Here is a 15,478-nt window from a genome sequence, read left to right as displayed (position 1 = left end):
GGAGCCCACCACCTCTCTCCCCAGGGGGCTCCTGGGAGGGTGGAGACCCAGGGAGAGGATGCCCTGAGTGAGCTGCTGGGAATGGGCGAGGCCCACCCAGGCAGCTGCACTACCAACACCCCTGTCCTGGGGATGGGGACCCTGCTGACCAGAGGCCCCAGGGACAGCTGGTTTGGCCCCACCTGCCTGAGCAGCCGCATCTGGGCTCCTGCTTGGGCCAAACCAGCATGAACCTGGAGCAGGGAGAGGGCCCTGTCCCCAGCCCAGAGCGGCCCGTCTAAGGGTCCCTCTGCAATGCCTACTTCTCAGGAGGAGAGGAACAGTGAGAAGGCTGAGTCTGTGGACAGTTTCCTGGAGGTGGTGGGCCAGCACTTTGGAGAGAAAGCTGAGCGCTGATCTTGTAACCCCATGTGAGGATCTTTGGGGGTACCCCCCCGCCGCCATTTGACAGCCAGGAACCCAGAGGATCTACCAGGATGGCTTCCCACCAGGGGCTGCACCCCATGAGGAACTGCAGCCGAGGTTGGCAGGGGCCGGTGCTGGACAGACAGGGGCCGGCCTGGCCTTGTTTCTCCCTCATGGTCGCCCCATGAGGTGGGGGCTGTGGCAGTTGCTTTCTTGGATTTTCAGGGAACAGGACGAGGATCTCAGAGAAGTTATGTGACTCATCGGAGGCCACACAGCTGGCCAGCGGGGAGTCAAATCCGTTCCATTGCACCCTGCAGCCTGGGGCAGGAAATAGCCCCCAGCTGAGTGGCTGAGTGGGTTCTAGGTTGGGGACATTTGGTGGGTGCTTCTCAGAATGGAGGTAGCCGAGCTGGGCTTTGCCTCATCAGTGGTGTCAGGCAGTGTCAGTCGGAGCCAAGTTTACTAATATTTATCTGAGGAACGCATGGGGATTCACACGGAGTCTGACTGAGCGGACCCCGCCCACACCCCCCGCCCCAGCCAAAGCAGACAGGGACTGGTCCTCAAACATCTGTCCAGGGACACTTGCCATCCTATCCAGCCAGGTCAGGATGTTGGGCAGCCGGGGGAAATGAGGGTGCCTCTTTGAAACTCCCCAAGTGAGGTCATTTCCACAGCAATGACGCAGCCAAGCTTGAAGCTGTTGCCCAACCAGCCCAGTGAACAGCCTATGAGGAAGCTGTGTGTCACAGCAGCCCAGGTGCCTGGGGCTCGATGCCACCCCTTTCCTGTGGGTGGATGCGCTCAGGGACAGCCCCAGGAGCGGGCACCCCTGTTCCCCTGCCTGGAAGATCCTCTCCTCTGGCCTCCTCCAGGAAGTCCTCTCAGATTGCCAGGGCACAGGCTGAGGCCTGCTCCTGTCTGCATAAGTGCTGTGCTCTGGGGTCCCCAGGCTTGGGGAGGGCCCCATGCTACCTGGAGTCATAGCACCTGAGGGTGGCATGATGCCACCTGACCTAGGCCCGATGTAGCCCATTGGTCACGGCCTGTGACTCAGGCCTGCCCTGTTTTTACAGCTGCAGCCTGGGAAAAGTGACAAGCCTAAGGGCAGGAGGCCTGTCCTCACCTGGTTTCCAGCTCTCACTGTCAGTCTGGCCTTGGCCCTCAGGGCGGGGCCCTTGTCCAGGCCTGGCTCTCTGAGCCCCTCTGCTGGAGGCTAATAGGCAGCCCCGCCTCACGAGGCCCTGGGGGTCTAATGAGAAGTGATGCTGCGGGAACACCCCACCCTCCCTGTCCCAGGTGAGCCCTGTTCACCTCAGTACCCTGCTCAGAAGCCATGATCACCTCCTGGGAGCAGTGACAGTCTTATTCTTTGAAGCTCCCAGGGCCCAGCCCAGGTGCTCAGGAAATGTTTGTGGAAACAACTAGACCTAAAACGTACCTACCTCACTGGCCAAGAGACCAACCTCTCTGCTCAGCACCACTGAAGTGGGTGGATTTGCTTGCTCGTGGGTGAAACCAGACGCTGGGGAAACGGGGTCTGGAGTGGGGGGCCAGGGCCAGGTAGGTGCGAGCTCAGAGGATGGAACTCTCCTGTCGGTCACAGAACAGGGAGGGGGTTCCTGTCAGCTGGCATTGCTGTCACACAGCAGGAATGTCACTGCCTGGCGCCTGTTCACGTGGACGCCAGACTCTGGGGGCTTGGATGGATGGATGGATGGATGGATGGATGGATGGAATACAGGAAGGGAGAGAGAGGGCCAAGGTGGACAAGGCATGCTGGGACCCCCAGCTTCTTGTTCAGCAGACCTGGGGCGGGGCCCCATCATGTGCATTTTAATCAGTTCTTTCCTACTTTAAAAATTACCAAAATAGTAACAGATTAACATAAACAGTAAAAAAAAAAAGACTGAACTGAAATAATCTCAAAGTTCTGAGTGCTTAAGTCTCACGTCCCCACCAGGGCGGATCCTTTTTAAAATACATTTGCATTTTCTCAAAAAAATGAACATAGCCTGTGATGCAGCAATCCCACGGCTGGGTACGTCCCCAAGAGAACCAAGAGCGGGGTCTCGAGGAGCCATCTGTACCCCCATGTGAAGCAGCATCATTCACAGCAGCCAGAAGCGGACACAACCCAGCTGTCCACAGCGGAGGAACGGATACACAAAACGCGGTCCCTCCACACAATGGAATATTACTCAGCTTTAAAGAGGACGTCCTGACACCTGCTGCAACGTGGATGGACCTGGAGGACCCTGTGCTGAGTGAAATGAGCCAATCACAGGACAAATCCTGTGTGATTCCACTTCTGTGAGGATTTACAAGTCATTTTGTAGAGACAGGAAGTAGAGGGTGGTGTCGGGGGCTGGGGGAGGGGACAGGAGTGTTTCATGGGGACAGAGTGTCAGCTTGGGAAGATGAAGTTTTGGAGATGATGGTGGTGATGGTTGTACAACGTGAATGTGCTTAACGCCAGAGAAATGTATACTTAAAATGGTTAAGATGGGAAATTTTGTTATGCACATTTTACAACCAAAAAAATGTATTTACATATGAATTTCCATTACTTAATGCCACTGAACTGTACACCCTTCTCTGCCACCGCCTGGCCACCCCCACCCGTCCACTGGGCCTCTTGCCTGGACAGCTGTGACCATCTGCATGAGTGTGCTGGGGCTGCTGTGACAAGTGACTACAGACTTGGTGGCCTGGAACAACAGACCTATTACGTCCCAGTTCCAGACCAGAGGCGAATGGGTCTCCAGGATTTGGAATCCTGAGGGATTCCCCTCCACTGACCTGGGACCCTCAGCCAGGACCCTGCTTCCCCCTACTGTTGTTAGAGCTCTCCCAGCCCTGCCCTCTGAGGGGACCCCAAGGACAGGGCCTGGGGGTACATCTCACAGCTCCCCTCCCACACCTCTACCACAGAGCTTGAAAAGAGGCCCAGTGAGGGCGGGGCTTGTTCAGGTCAGAGGGTCACTCCTAAGGGAATGGGGCATCTAGACCCCACCTTCTCAGGAGGTTTGGGGTCCTGATCCTTGGGGAGGGCAGCTCCAGGAATCTTCCAGCCCCTGCTGGAGATGGGCCAGGTTGAGAGCCAGGCCCTTGTGGGAGGCATTCACCAGGGAGAGACTCCTGGCTATGCTGCCAGCGCACACTCCATTGGCAAGCACTGGGCAGCTCTGCCCATGCCCCCCGGGGGGGCAGGGAAGGACAGCTCTGGCCAAGCGCAAGGGGCCTCCCTGTCCTACCAGAATCCCCTGGGCCGTGCAGAGGGTAATGGGTCTCGCCACACCTCCAATGCAGAAACAGAAACCCAGGAAGGTTCTGTCGGGGCCTGGGAAGAGCCCACAGCCTGAGTGGGGAGGAGCCATGGCGGGTGCCCGCGGGCTCTGCCCGGCTTCTCCTGGGCTAGTCACTGGCCGGCCTGGCCTGTTAGGTTGTCATGGAAAGTAACATCCGGCCGCCACCTGTGGTGTGCTGAGTCAGCATGGCCAGGAGGGCCGGTGACTGGCACAGCAGTGACACCTGGGGGTGGGCGGGGCTCCACCCAGTGCAGGATGGTGGCTTAGCTGCGGTTGTCTGTCCGGGCCTCACCCTTCTGGTGCAGGGCTGAACGCGTGGACACAGTGCCTGGAGAACCTCACCAAGTTCAGAAGGACCCCAAGTTCAGCCAGGGCCAGCCTGGGGAGTCCAGGGCCCCCACAGTGGGGAGCCCCTGTCTGCCTCGCCTCCTGGGTGGGTACCAAACGGCTGGGTCTGGGGTCCCTCATACTTCCCCCAGCCCACGTGGCTATGCTCCCTGAGGTTGGGGTTGGGAGGACATGTCTGCCTCCAGAGGAAGTCATTCTGCTCGGAAGGGCTTCACGACAGGGGCTGAAGTCCAGGTGTGGCCAAGCTGGGTGTCTGGGTACCTGGCTGGTGGGGAGTGGAGGGACCCATGCTGGGGCAGTGACCTGTGACAGGGCTCCAGCCCCCATGGCAGCCCCTCCTTTAACCAGGGGTTTTGTGTAGCTGGAAGTGACCAGGTCAGGGAGGGCACTTCACGCATGGCCTGCCTTGCGCCTTCTCTGCAGCCCACCCAGCGTTCCCAAAGGGGAAGGAGACACATTGTGAGCAGAGGGACCCATCAGGGCAGGTCAGAGGCCAGTGACAAGACAGGCCTGGCTGAGGCGAAGGGCTCCTGACGTCCGCCTCTGGGTAAGACCTGGCGCAGCTCCCCAGGCAAACAGGAACTGGGGCCATCGGACTGACAAGGCTTGGCTGTGCCGACCTGGGACCTGAGGGAGTGGCCCTGGCCTGGTGGGGAGCCCTTGGGCCTTGAGGGGAATTGCAGGGTCGCTGGAGGGGGTGAGCTGGGCCTTGGGATGGGGGCCATGGGCCAGCACCACAAACTGGCTGCCAGGGTGGGGTGGGTCCTGCAGATAGGGGGGCGTTGGGACCAACCACCTGCTGAGCTGTCAGCAGATGGCAGGTGTAGACAGAGGACCCCTGCCAGGCCCTGGGTGGCCGTTAACTCCTGAACCCCCTCAGGAGGAAAACCAGTTTTAAGTGGAATCACCTCCACTGAGGTTTAATTCATTTCGAGACCACATGTGCCCACCTGAGGCAATTCCAGGAGTTTGACAGACACTCCCTGTAACCACTTCCTTTTCCCAGAGGATGCCCCGCCCCCCAGGCAGGTGCCAACCAGGTTCTAGCAGTGACAGAATCCGCCCTCCCTCAGTCACGCTTTCGGGACCCTTGCTGTCAACTTCCTGCTGCTGAGGACCACTCTGCTGCGGGCAGCACAGCACTGCTATCACCCTACCTTTGACTGCTGGCAACATGCAAGCACCTGAATGGCCCAGGGATCCCCCAGGCCTGGAGCAGAGCCGAGAGCCTCCCAGAAGTCAGAAGCTAAGGCACAGCAGGAGGGAGCTCAGTGGGGAGCAGAGCCAGTCACTTGGTTCTGAGTGTCTGTGACCCCGTCTTATGTGACTGATGCGACCCAGGGCCTGGGGCCTCAAACGTTCAGAACAAGAGTGGTCCGGGGAGTCACCAGGATGGAGGGACAGGTGAGGGCCGCAGAGGGGGCCCTGGACACCGACCTGGACCTGTGCAAAGGAGCACTGGGCTCCTGGGCCCTGGGGTGGGGGGCCACAAACCAGGGTTGAGGCTGGCAAGGCCTGGCCACTGACCTGTCCAGGTTGGGACAGTCCAGGGGGTCAGTGGGGATAGAAGCAAAGGAGCAGCCAGACAAGCACAGTGGGCGTCCTGCGGTGGCTGCAACGTGAACTTCAGGAAGGTGCAGCTGCCATCAGAGCGGCCCAGGCTGGGCCACCCCAAGCTGCTCCAAGCACCACCTTCCCTGCTGCCTCCTGGCTGGTGGCTCTGGACAAACCTCTTGGGTACAAGTGGCAAAGACTAAACGAGCCTCTGCAGTTTCCCTGAGGTCCCATGAGTTGGCAGTGGCCTGTGTCAGGGCCAGGTTGGGGATCCTTGGCCGCTGGAGGGCCGCTTCCCCTTTCCCATGACTGCCCAGGGATGGGAGACTCAGGCCGTGCCATCGTGGACGGCTGGGGAAGGCATAGCCTCAGAGCTTCCAGCTGGAGTGTCCGTCCCAATGTACTTGACCAACCAAGTGGCAGCCTGGGGTGCAGGAGCCCCGCTGACTGAGCCTGAGTGAGTGTGGCAGCCTCACACAGCCTCGTCCCACAGGAGAGAACCCAGTGCCTCTGGACAGTCCAGATCTAAACACCCTTCCTTTGCCCCGGTGGCACTGGTTGGAGATAACACCACGGTGACTCGTTAGCACATCACACAGCTCATCATGGGAATGCAGGACCAGGGGGACGAGATGCAGGACCAGAGAGGACGCAGGACCAGGGGGACGAGATGCAGGACCAGAGAGGACGCAGGACCAGGGGGACAGGACAAGAGGACGCAGAAGGGGCCAGTCTCATCCCCCCACACCCCAGGCACTCGCTGCTCTCCAGCTTCCTGCCGAGCGCCCGCACACGCACGCACCCTGCCCCTTACCTGCTCCGGTCCATCAGACACCCCAGAGGACCTGCCCAACAGCACACAGCAGCCCTGGTTCCTAACAGCTACAGTCCCGAGGGTGGGACCTGACTGAATCCACCCCTGGCCATTTCCACAGCTGCACGCACACGCACGGGGCATGGCCTGTCACAGGGGGCGGGCACCCACCACCTTCCGGAAGCCGTCACATGTGGCTCCAGGAGAGGCCCTCGTAACGCCGTGCCGCTGCCCACCTGGCTGCAAGCCGAGGACAGCCCCTCATTGGACTTGTTTCCTGGCGAGGCCCAGCGTCCTTCACACGCCTGAGAGCCGTGCCGGCGCTGTGTGCTGAGTGTGGGCCCGTGACCCATCGGTGCCATTGGGAGCTGGATTGGTGGCCAGCGGGACATGCTTCCCCTGAAAGACTGCTCTCCAAGGGCCCTCGGGGGGCTGGACCAGATGCTCCCCAGACACCATTCTGTGCACTCATTTCTGATCCTGCACTCATGTGTGTGTAACTACGTTTTAGTCAACAGGCTCGTTCTGAAGACCCAGGGCTGAGGCTCAGCAGTGGCCAGTAGCTCACAGAGGCCTGGGCCTGGCGTGCCCGGGGCGGGCCGTCCCTGCAGCCTGCATGGTGGGCCGAGGCCTCCTCAGGCCCCTCACCTCTTCTCCGTATCCCGAGGCCGTGGGGGCCGCACCGTCTGGGCACACCAAGCCCTGCCCGGCCGCGTGAGGGCTGCTGCCCCTCCTCGCGGGGAGGCCCTACAGAGGCAGGTCAGTGAGGAGACAGATCAGACGTGCCTTTCCCTCTGGAGCCTTCCGCACCTAAGGCCACACAAAGCCCAAGGAATGACCTGTCCTGGGGCAGGAGCAAAGGGCTCCCCTGGGGACCCCAAACTCAGCGCAACGGCTTACAGGCCTAGCAGGCAAGCTGAACACAGCCTCTTCGTAAAATCTGGCTCAGGAGCCTCAGAAAAATGGAAAACCAGGAGACGGAAGTCCCGGATCTGACCACGCCCGTGGCTCTACAGAAACAGTCCCAAAGGGAGGACAGCCTTCCCTAGCCACGGGGCCCACCCACCCCCATAATCTCCCACAAAGAAGGACCGCACGGCACTGGAGTCATGTTTCACAACTTTAATAGAATATTCTAACTATTCTGTACAAATTGAAAACACCGTATTCGGTTACAAATGTATCCTAAGTAAGGCTGAGCACTCTGCAGGCCTGGTCGCAGCGTGGACCCGGCGTCCGTACCCCGGCTGCCAGGGACCCCGTCACACGTGGGAACCCCACACGCCAGCCAAGAACAGGTCGCTCTGAACCCAGGGCTTTTAAGACAAGATGGATGTCGGGCTGAGTGAGAATGGAGCTACTGAGCGAGCGAGACGGACATTTACACTGAGCGGAGGGCGGTGCCTCCCAGCCCAAGGCCCTTCCCGCAGAGCCCAGTGTGGGCTGCCGGCCACGGAAACAAGGCCCTGCCCGGCAGCTGGCGGAGGAGGGAGCGTGCGGTTCCCCCCCTCCCCCACAGGCCTCGCTCCCGGAGGGGACGCCACCACCTCTGCCTGGCCCACTCACAAACATGGGTTTGGAAACTCCGAGGACGAGCGACAGCATGCGTCCCAAGCCCTCACAGCACGCAAGAACAAATAAATACGAGGACAAACCACCCAAGCTCGGCCTCCGCGTCGTGTGCACAACCCCACCCCCACCCCGAGGAAAATAAAACCAAAGAACACTCTGCGGAGAATGGGACCCTACTCTACAGCTCGAGACGACCAGACACAGAAGACAGTGGCTGGAAACAAAGCGCGTGGGTTTCTTCAATGAAAGAAGAGTGAGTCCCACTGCGGGAGGTGGTGCGACTGGTTCCCGACACCCCGGAACCACATCCCCAGACACCAGCCCGGGGCGGCAGTGACCTTCCACCCCCACCCCATGTGCACCTCCCGAAGGAGAGCTGGGAAAACCCGCGGAGCTGCACCCCAGGCCGCAGAGCGTGCCGGAACGAAACCTCCTACTTCTGAAATGCACCTAAGCTGCCACTGTACAGGGTAAGCCAAACGATAAGGACAAAGGAAAAGTGGAAGTGAGATCATGCACGTGGAAACACGTTAGATGGAAGCATGTCAGTGCGGCGACGGTGTGCAGTGTGACGAGTCCTGACAGGCGTCTGTGGAGGGGGCGCTTCTCACTGCTGTTTGCACTCGGAGGGCTGGCTGGGTTCCTTCTGTCAACGAGAGAACACAGGGCTTGTAGAGAACCAAGACTCAATCATTAACGTCATTCTAATTGAAAAACAGTTTACTGCAAATATACCTTTTTTAAACAGTAACAAAAAGCTAACTTCCCAGTAAAAATGTCAGAGCAGGGCTGCCTTTCTGTTTAAAGACGCACTCGTGAGACCCTCTGATTCATGGCATATTCAGCAGGAGGGTCTCAGGGCCAGAGAGTGCCTCCTCGGCCCACAGGATCTACTGAACGAGCAGGACAGACCATGTTCCGAAGCTGGAAGGAAACCACGCGCTCTGAGCGACCCGCAGCACTGCCCGTGGGAGACGGCAGCATGCACACGTCCCTGCCACCCTGAGACGTGTCTTCCTGTGGGGCTGTTCACCTTGCTAAAGGGAGCAAGCCAGCAGAGCCAGGCCCAAGGGGCCGACACTGCAACAACAAATGACCAGAGGCCACCACTAAGCTCCACGGACCAGCCCGAGCCTCCCAGGAGTGTCCCACAGGGAAGCCTGTCCTTCCAGAAGAGGTACCAGGGAGAGGGCGTCCCCCCAGCCCCACAGCCCAGGAGCAGACCCACTTCAATGCCACCTAAAGGATGTGTCTCACACCACTGAAACCACACCAGGCGCCCAATGAATGCTGAGTAGGGACCAACAGTGGCCTGAGAAACAGATGACAATTCCACCTGTACGTCTGAGCAAATACTTACTAACCCGGTCACTAGCATTTTTGGCTGCTAAGGTTGGAATATTCTGAGCACCTGGCATGCCTATGGAATCTGAGAAAACCCGCACTGCACAGTTCCAAAGCAGCATCTGGGATACGCGACCGCCACACCTTCTGTGGAACAAGCCGGAGCTGCAGCTCATTTTTTGAGACATCTCCTTTGAGGGATGAGAAACAAGGACTCGCACAGGACGCGTAACGACAAAGTAACGACCTCGGACCCTGGTCTAGAGACAAGCCGGGAGCTTCCAGGGCTGGCCCTGGGCCTCTGCCCAGCACTGCCCAGGGACAGCAGCAGGCACCCCTGGGAGGGGGGCATCCCTGGAACTGGCCCGTCACAGGCTCATCCGAAACACTGCTAAAGAGCCTGGGCACCAAAACAAAACACACGTGACCAGAAATCCTAGCCGACAAAGTTTTAAATCAAACACTGTTGTTTCAAGGGTGACCTGGCAGTGGCCCAGGCTAGTGGCCTAGGGACTGAGACGCTGGCTCCAGGCTGGGTGCTGTGAGGGCAGGAGGGGGCCAGCAGCATGGACCAGGGGAGCACCACATGCTTCCGTGAACCGTATTTGCAGCAAGGCAGTGGGTCGGAGAAGGTGTCACTCCGGAAGTGGCTCCATGGGGTGACACGGTGCAGAGGGGCTGGGGCTGGTGTCTGGGGTGGGGGGGGACGGGAGGGGGATGCCTGCTGCACCATCATACTCACACACACACGCCATGCGCACAGATGGTGTGTGGTCTCGTGTGCTGTGAGCCATGTCATGTACAGTTCTCACCAGGAGAATGTCTCGTCTACTCGTGTAAAAGCAACTCCGTAACCTGGGTGAAGACGACTGCTGGAGGAACGAGGCCTCGCTAAAACCAGGACCAGGAGGGGGTGAAGGGACACAGTGGTTTCTGGCCTGTGACACAGGAAAACCACCCTGCACCCCGAACATCCTGTTTCATGTCACTAAGTTTAGTGACACTGAGCGCTACCGACTCACAGACAGAAGTGGTGCTTCACACAGCACAAACTAATAGCTCAAAGCCTAACCGTCACGGGACCAGAGAAGGGTTTTAACAGATGACAACTGCCCTGAGAAGGGTGAAGACAAGCCACCAAGCACTGTCAACTGGCACAGCCTCTCAGGTGCAGGGCCCTCAGTCCGGAGGCGCAGCCGGCTGGAGAAGCCTGAACCCCGACGACAGCCGCTAACACTGCCCCAGCGTGATGGTGCTGGGCGGTTACACCAGAACCTCTCTCCTGCAGATACAGGCTGCACATTCGTGGATGATACAAAGTAGCAGGCAGCGTGGGGAGGAGAGGCGCTTCGGGTGGGCGAGCCTGGCTGATAAGCTCACTGGACACTGCCGTACTGCCCTCGTTTCTCACCACCGCCGCTCCCCCACCAGCCCCTACACCGGCAGCAGAGCTCCGGGGATGTTCCTGGGCTCGCTGCTGCTACTCACACCTACACCGGGCCCTCTTCTGATTCACTCCGAGCGCGCCAGTGACCTCCCACGGCACTAATGCTCCTCCAAACAGACGCCAGCAGCTCTTTAGATGGAAAATCCTGGCATATCAGAAGTTCAGTTACCCCTTTAATACCTACTACTCTGTACAACGCCTAAATTTTACAAGTTGGAACAGTCAACAGGTACAGGTCAGGGGCCGACCCCCACCGCCGCACTGCGTGGGGACACAGGGTCAGCCCGTGCAGCGTGGCCTCTGGGAGGCTGCTTCTCCCTGGCTTACGGGTGCCCTCCTGCAGGCTGCCGGCCTCCCAGTGCCCTCTCGTTCTGTCCTGTTCCTGGAGAGCAGTCCCGTCATCAAGAAAATTGCCACACCTGTTACATTTTCGCTACTTGGTCAGCAAACAGGAGCCAAACGCAGTTTCTGTCGGTCGTTTTTAAAAGCATACACCAGACACCTGCCAAGTCTGCTTTCCCGAAAGGCCCGTGTCCAGCCTGGCATGAGCCGAGTATGCCTGGACGGCAGCTCCCTCTTTACCCAGTCACAACAAGGCATTGTTACAAAACACAGATCAGAAATTTGGAAGTTAGAAATGAATGGAATTCCACCTTACCTAGAAACGTATGAATGGTTAACAGACAAAAATTACACCTAAATGGGGGAAAAATTGAAAGCAACTGTCAGCATGAAAGAAAATGAAAGGCACAGAATTATACAGAAGGAAACAGCCACAATTTCTCATGGTACAAAAGGGCTGCAAAATACCGACCTGGAGATACACCCAGCTCTGTACCTTTCTCACCATCCTCTGCTTGTACACACACGTGACAATCCCCTTTGAAGAGGTGCATGTGAAGCTACAGAAACGTCACACCACGACCCCGGAGGAAAAGATTCTGGTCCTGTCAACTGCACACAGCTGACAGTCCTAGCACTTCACACCACTGACCCTCCTTATTTTGAGTCATTTGTCACCTACTCCCAACTAACAAAACAACTCGAAGACTTCAATGAAGGGTTAGGATCGACAATTCTTTACTTTCTGTCAAGTAATTTGCGATCACTTGGTATTATCTTCTAGAAAACAGACGTGAGACAGAAGGCTCAGCCAGGAAAGAGAAGAGGATGGCACAAGGAAACAACAGGAACGGAGCGCCTGCTGCCGGTGAGACGAGCGAGCCAGAGACAGTGCACGGGAGCGTGTGGTGGGCACTGCCAACCGCGAGTGTGTACGTCAGCGCCCCACGGGCAGAGAGCAGCCAAGTCCACAGCTGGGACTCGGGCATGGCAGTGGAAGGTGGCATTACCACCCAGTTCTGTCAACTAACGGACACCTGCGACGTCCCTTGCCCACCAAGTGTGGTGTATGGAGGCCGGGCCCCAGGCCGCACGTGCCCCCCTCGAGAGGGCCCCTTACCAGGCGTCTCACACACAGAGCTGAGCACAGAAGGTGCCTACTGTACACTGACCCCGTGAGGGGCAGGTCACGGCTCCGCAAGCTCATTCCCAGAGTGGTGTTTATGTGGCACATTTAGAAGTTTTAACCCACCGCCCCTCCTTCCCCAGGAGCTACTTGGTGAGCACGCACTTGTAGAGACGCGTGGTGTTAATATAAGGATCAGAGAACCAGGGCCTCACACTGGTGCTTAGTGAACACTCCCCTTGGGACACACACGCACACGCGCGCGCGCACACACACACACACACACACACAGACAGACACACAGTCTAGTTAACCACACACACACAGACACACACACACACACACACACACACTGTCTAGTTAACCAGGGACCTGCCCCACCCACCGCCAGCCCAGGCTCCGCTGCCCTCCGAGGCAGGTGAGCTGTAAATGCACGTTAGCCAACAGGAAAAGGCCTCACTGGAGCTCTCGGACTCACTACTGCGTCCTGTGAGGTGGGCGTCAAGTGGCAAACGATCGGGATGTGAGCTAACCTGAGACCAGGCTTACAGGTCAAAGGACTAGGGGTGCCCACTCATTCTTCTCACTTGTTTAAAGCAAAGCTTTGTAGTTTAAATTATGAGATATCCAGACATATACTTGAGTAACCTCAGCCCAAATACAGTTGTAAATTACACCTACAAAATTCCATTATTCTATCCATTAAAACCAACAAAAAACAAAAAACCCCTAAAAGTCCATTTATCCTTTCCAAAAACAAATGCACAAAACAGTTGATTATGTCGTCAGTTAACCTGAAAGAATGGAAGATCTGGACAATGACGCTATTCACTGACCAAGTTCACGTAAACGAGACGCAGCTTGAGAAGGAGCTGTAAGGACCTTTTACTGGACATTTACACTTAACACTCAAATCACGCAGGTGTCTGAATAATTCCTCATTTGAGTGTTTTCCAGAAAAGCTTTAACTTTTCTAATTAGAGAACGACAAACACGATTCCTAACAGCGTGCCTCAGAGTGGGGGACACAGTTTAGAAGCCCCACCCCCGCCACAGGTCCGGCAGCCCCCAAACCACTCACCTTGGGGTTGACGTCAGTGTCGTCCTCATCTTCTCCTTCCTCGTCACCTTCCAATTCCTGTATGAAAGAGTGAGCAGGCCTTCAACTCCCGTGGCTCCACTGGCCACAGACTAAAGCAATACTTGGAGTTAGGAGATGGGTTATTACTCTCCGTAATTGCTTAAATCACTTCCTTTGGACACAATTATTTCTGGGCTCTTTCTGTTCTTACAGAGAACCCTAAAATAAACACACTGCTGAAAGAGTACACTGTTTGCTAAATGATTATTTTCTAAGTCGCATTTTCATGAGCCAACTGCAGGGTCAAAAACCAGACACTGTTACAGCATTTGTGTGTCTCTACTTGGTTTTCAACAGGGTTCAGTTTCAAAGGCAGCGTCACACAAAACAGGTGTGGCATGGTGCCGTCGTTTCATAACCTCTGTGCACACAAGCAGAGGGAACCTACCACGACCTCAGGGAAACGATGCTGCACATAAGCTGAGTCTTACCTCCTCTTCTCCTTCCTCACCTTCTTCAAACTGAAAAAAAAAAAAAAGGAAACCCGTTGTGAGGTTTCTGAAGCATGAGGGCGACCTGACCCAGACGCTGTCCCTGTCAAGTGCCCCCACTGGTCAGGCCCGAGAATGAGAATCAGCTCAGACTCAGCCAAGGCCAGTGCTTGGGGCAGCTGGCTGCCTGGCATCTCTGGGCACCGACACGGCAGGCTGGGCCACGTGCTCACGAGCCCTACTGTTAGGACGACGCCAGTCTGCACACCCAACACCGGGCAGCAGCCGTGATGGGATCTGACGGTATTTCCGCAACCATGTGCGTGCGGCTCTGCCTCTGACGGGGAAAGACCTTTCAGTGTCTTGGAACCAACGAGACTGTCTCGGTCAGCTTGGAACCAGCCTCAAACAGGCGCACATGCGGACTTCCTGGGGTTTTAGGCGGTGTCAGCCTAGACCGCCGTCAGTTCTGTAGGGCTTGGCACAGGCCTGTCCCCGATGCGTCTCACACTTGGTAAAGCAGTGGTTCCAATGTGGGGGTGTGCAGCCTCTGGGACGGACAGGACGACCCAGGAGAGTGTGGAAGACAAACCAGAACCCCTGCACCCACTTCATCGTATAAGAACACCCAGGGCCCACGCAGTTTCTGACGTATCTGACCTTTACCCCAACATTTATGGGGCACTATTCTAAGAGCTTGACAAGTGACGAGACCTGTCACCACGAACCCCATGCTAGGTGAGGACGCTGAAGCAGAGGTGACATGGCTGCTGAGTGGTGGGGGGTTCTGGAGGGCACTCTGCCTCCACACCACCGCTCAGCACGGGACGTGCCCAGGTGTTGCAGCGAATCCCACACACATCACATGGCACTTACTGCTCACACGCAGTGTCTACGTGGTGTGGATTTTAAGTAAATACACTTGAGCACTGCGTGTTCAAGTTTTCAGATCGATAGGTGTACGATCCAAAGGTGCAGCGACCACAGGCCTAGAGGGGCGCTTCCCACTGTGTGTGGCCACTAGACCTTTGGTGGCTAAATACAACGCACCTTGGGCTCCTCAGCTGCCAGCACTCATTCTGCACCTTCAAGCAGCACGGGGGGTGGGGGTGAGGGGGGTGGTCAGTGCACCTCACCGGCCAGAGTGCAGAGGACAGTTGTACCCTCACAAAGTCCCACTGGACAGCGCGAGTTCAGAATTCACGTACCTCAACGTCAGTCTTAGCAACTCCCTGCTGCATGCAGAAGTGACCCAGCAGTACTGTGAGCCGTGTGTGGCCATGTTCCCCAAGCCCGAAAACCCCTCCCAGCCTAGGGATGGACCAGCCCCCGACTGCAGCCAGCACACGTGACCGGCCCAGCCCTGCTGGTGCGGGGCCTTTAGCACACGGGGGAGGTGTTGGGAGAAGCGGGCCTCATGCCTCGGGCGCGAAGCAACCCGAACCTGCCGGCCCCACCGCCTGGCTTGTTCGAAGCCCCATCCCCGTGTGAAGGCCCAGCCTGCCGCCTGGCCCCTGCCACCCTGTCCAAAGCCCCAACAGGCCTCATAAGAAAGGAAACTGAGAAGCCTCCAGGAGACTTAAGAGTTCTAAAAGCAAGGATATAAACGTCATCTGCAACATATTTCCACTAACACACTA

General features: G+C 57.4%; 1 protein-coding gene across 4 annotated transcripts in view; it reads right to left on the bottom strand.

Annotated features, from left to right (window-relative positions):
- Positions 1-7,542: 7,542 nt before the first annotated feature.
- The window catches only part of NAP1L4 (nucleosome assembly protein 1 like 4), a 38,926-nt gene continuing 30,990 nt past the window's right edge, over positions 7,543-15,478 (bottom strand). For 3 of the 4 annotated variants that reach the window (XM_019755642.2, XM_019755645.2, XM_019755646.2), the window contains exons 13-15: positions 13,839-13,868; positions 13,348-13,404; positions 7,543-8,653 (exon numbers count right to left, since the gene is read on the bottom strand). In XM_019755642.2, the coding sequence (XP_019611201.1) occupies positions 8,615-8,653; positions 13,348-13,404; positions 13,839-13,868 (126 nt within the window). In that variant the 3' untranslated portion in view covers positions 7,543-8,614. Of the gene's footprint in view, positions 8,654-11,456; positions 11,495-13,347; positions 13,405-13,838; positions 13,869-15,478 lie in introns of all 4 variants that reach the window. The other variant, XM_019755643.2, reaches the window with a different exon arrangement.

The sequence above is a fragment of the Rhinolophus sinicus genome, linkage group LG06 (genome assembly GCF_036562045.2).
Source record: "Rhinolophus sinicus isolate RSC01 linkage group LG06, ASM3656204v1, whole genome shotgun sequence".
Taxonomy (NCBI): Eukaryota; Metazoa; Chordata; class Mammalia; order Chiroptera; family Rhinolophidae; genus Rhinolophus; species Rhinolophus sinicus.
The sequence above is the reverse complement of the archived record's forward strand: the minus strand, read 5'-3'. Positions and strand labels throughout refer to the sequence as shown.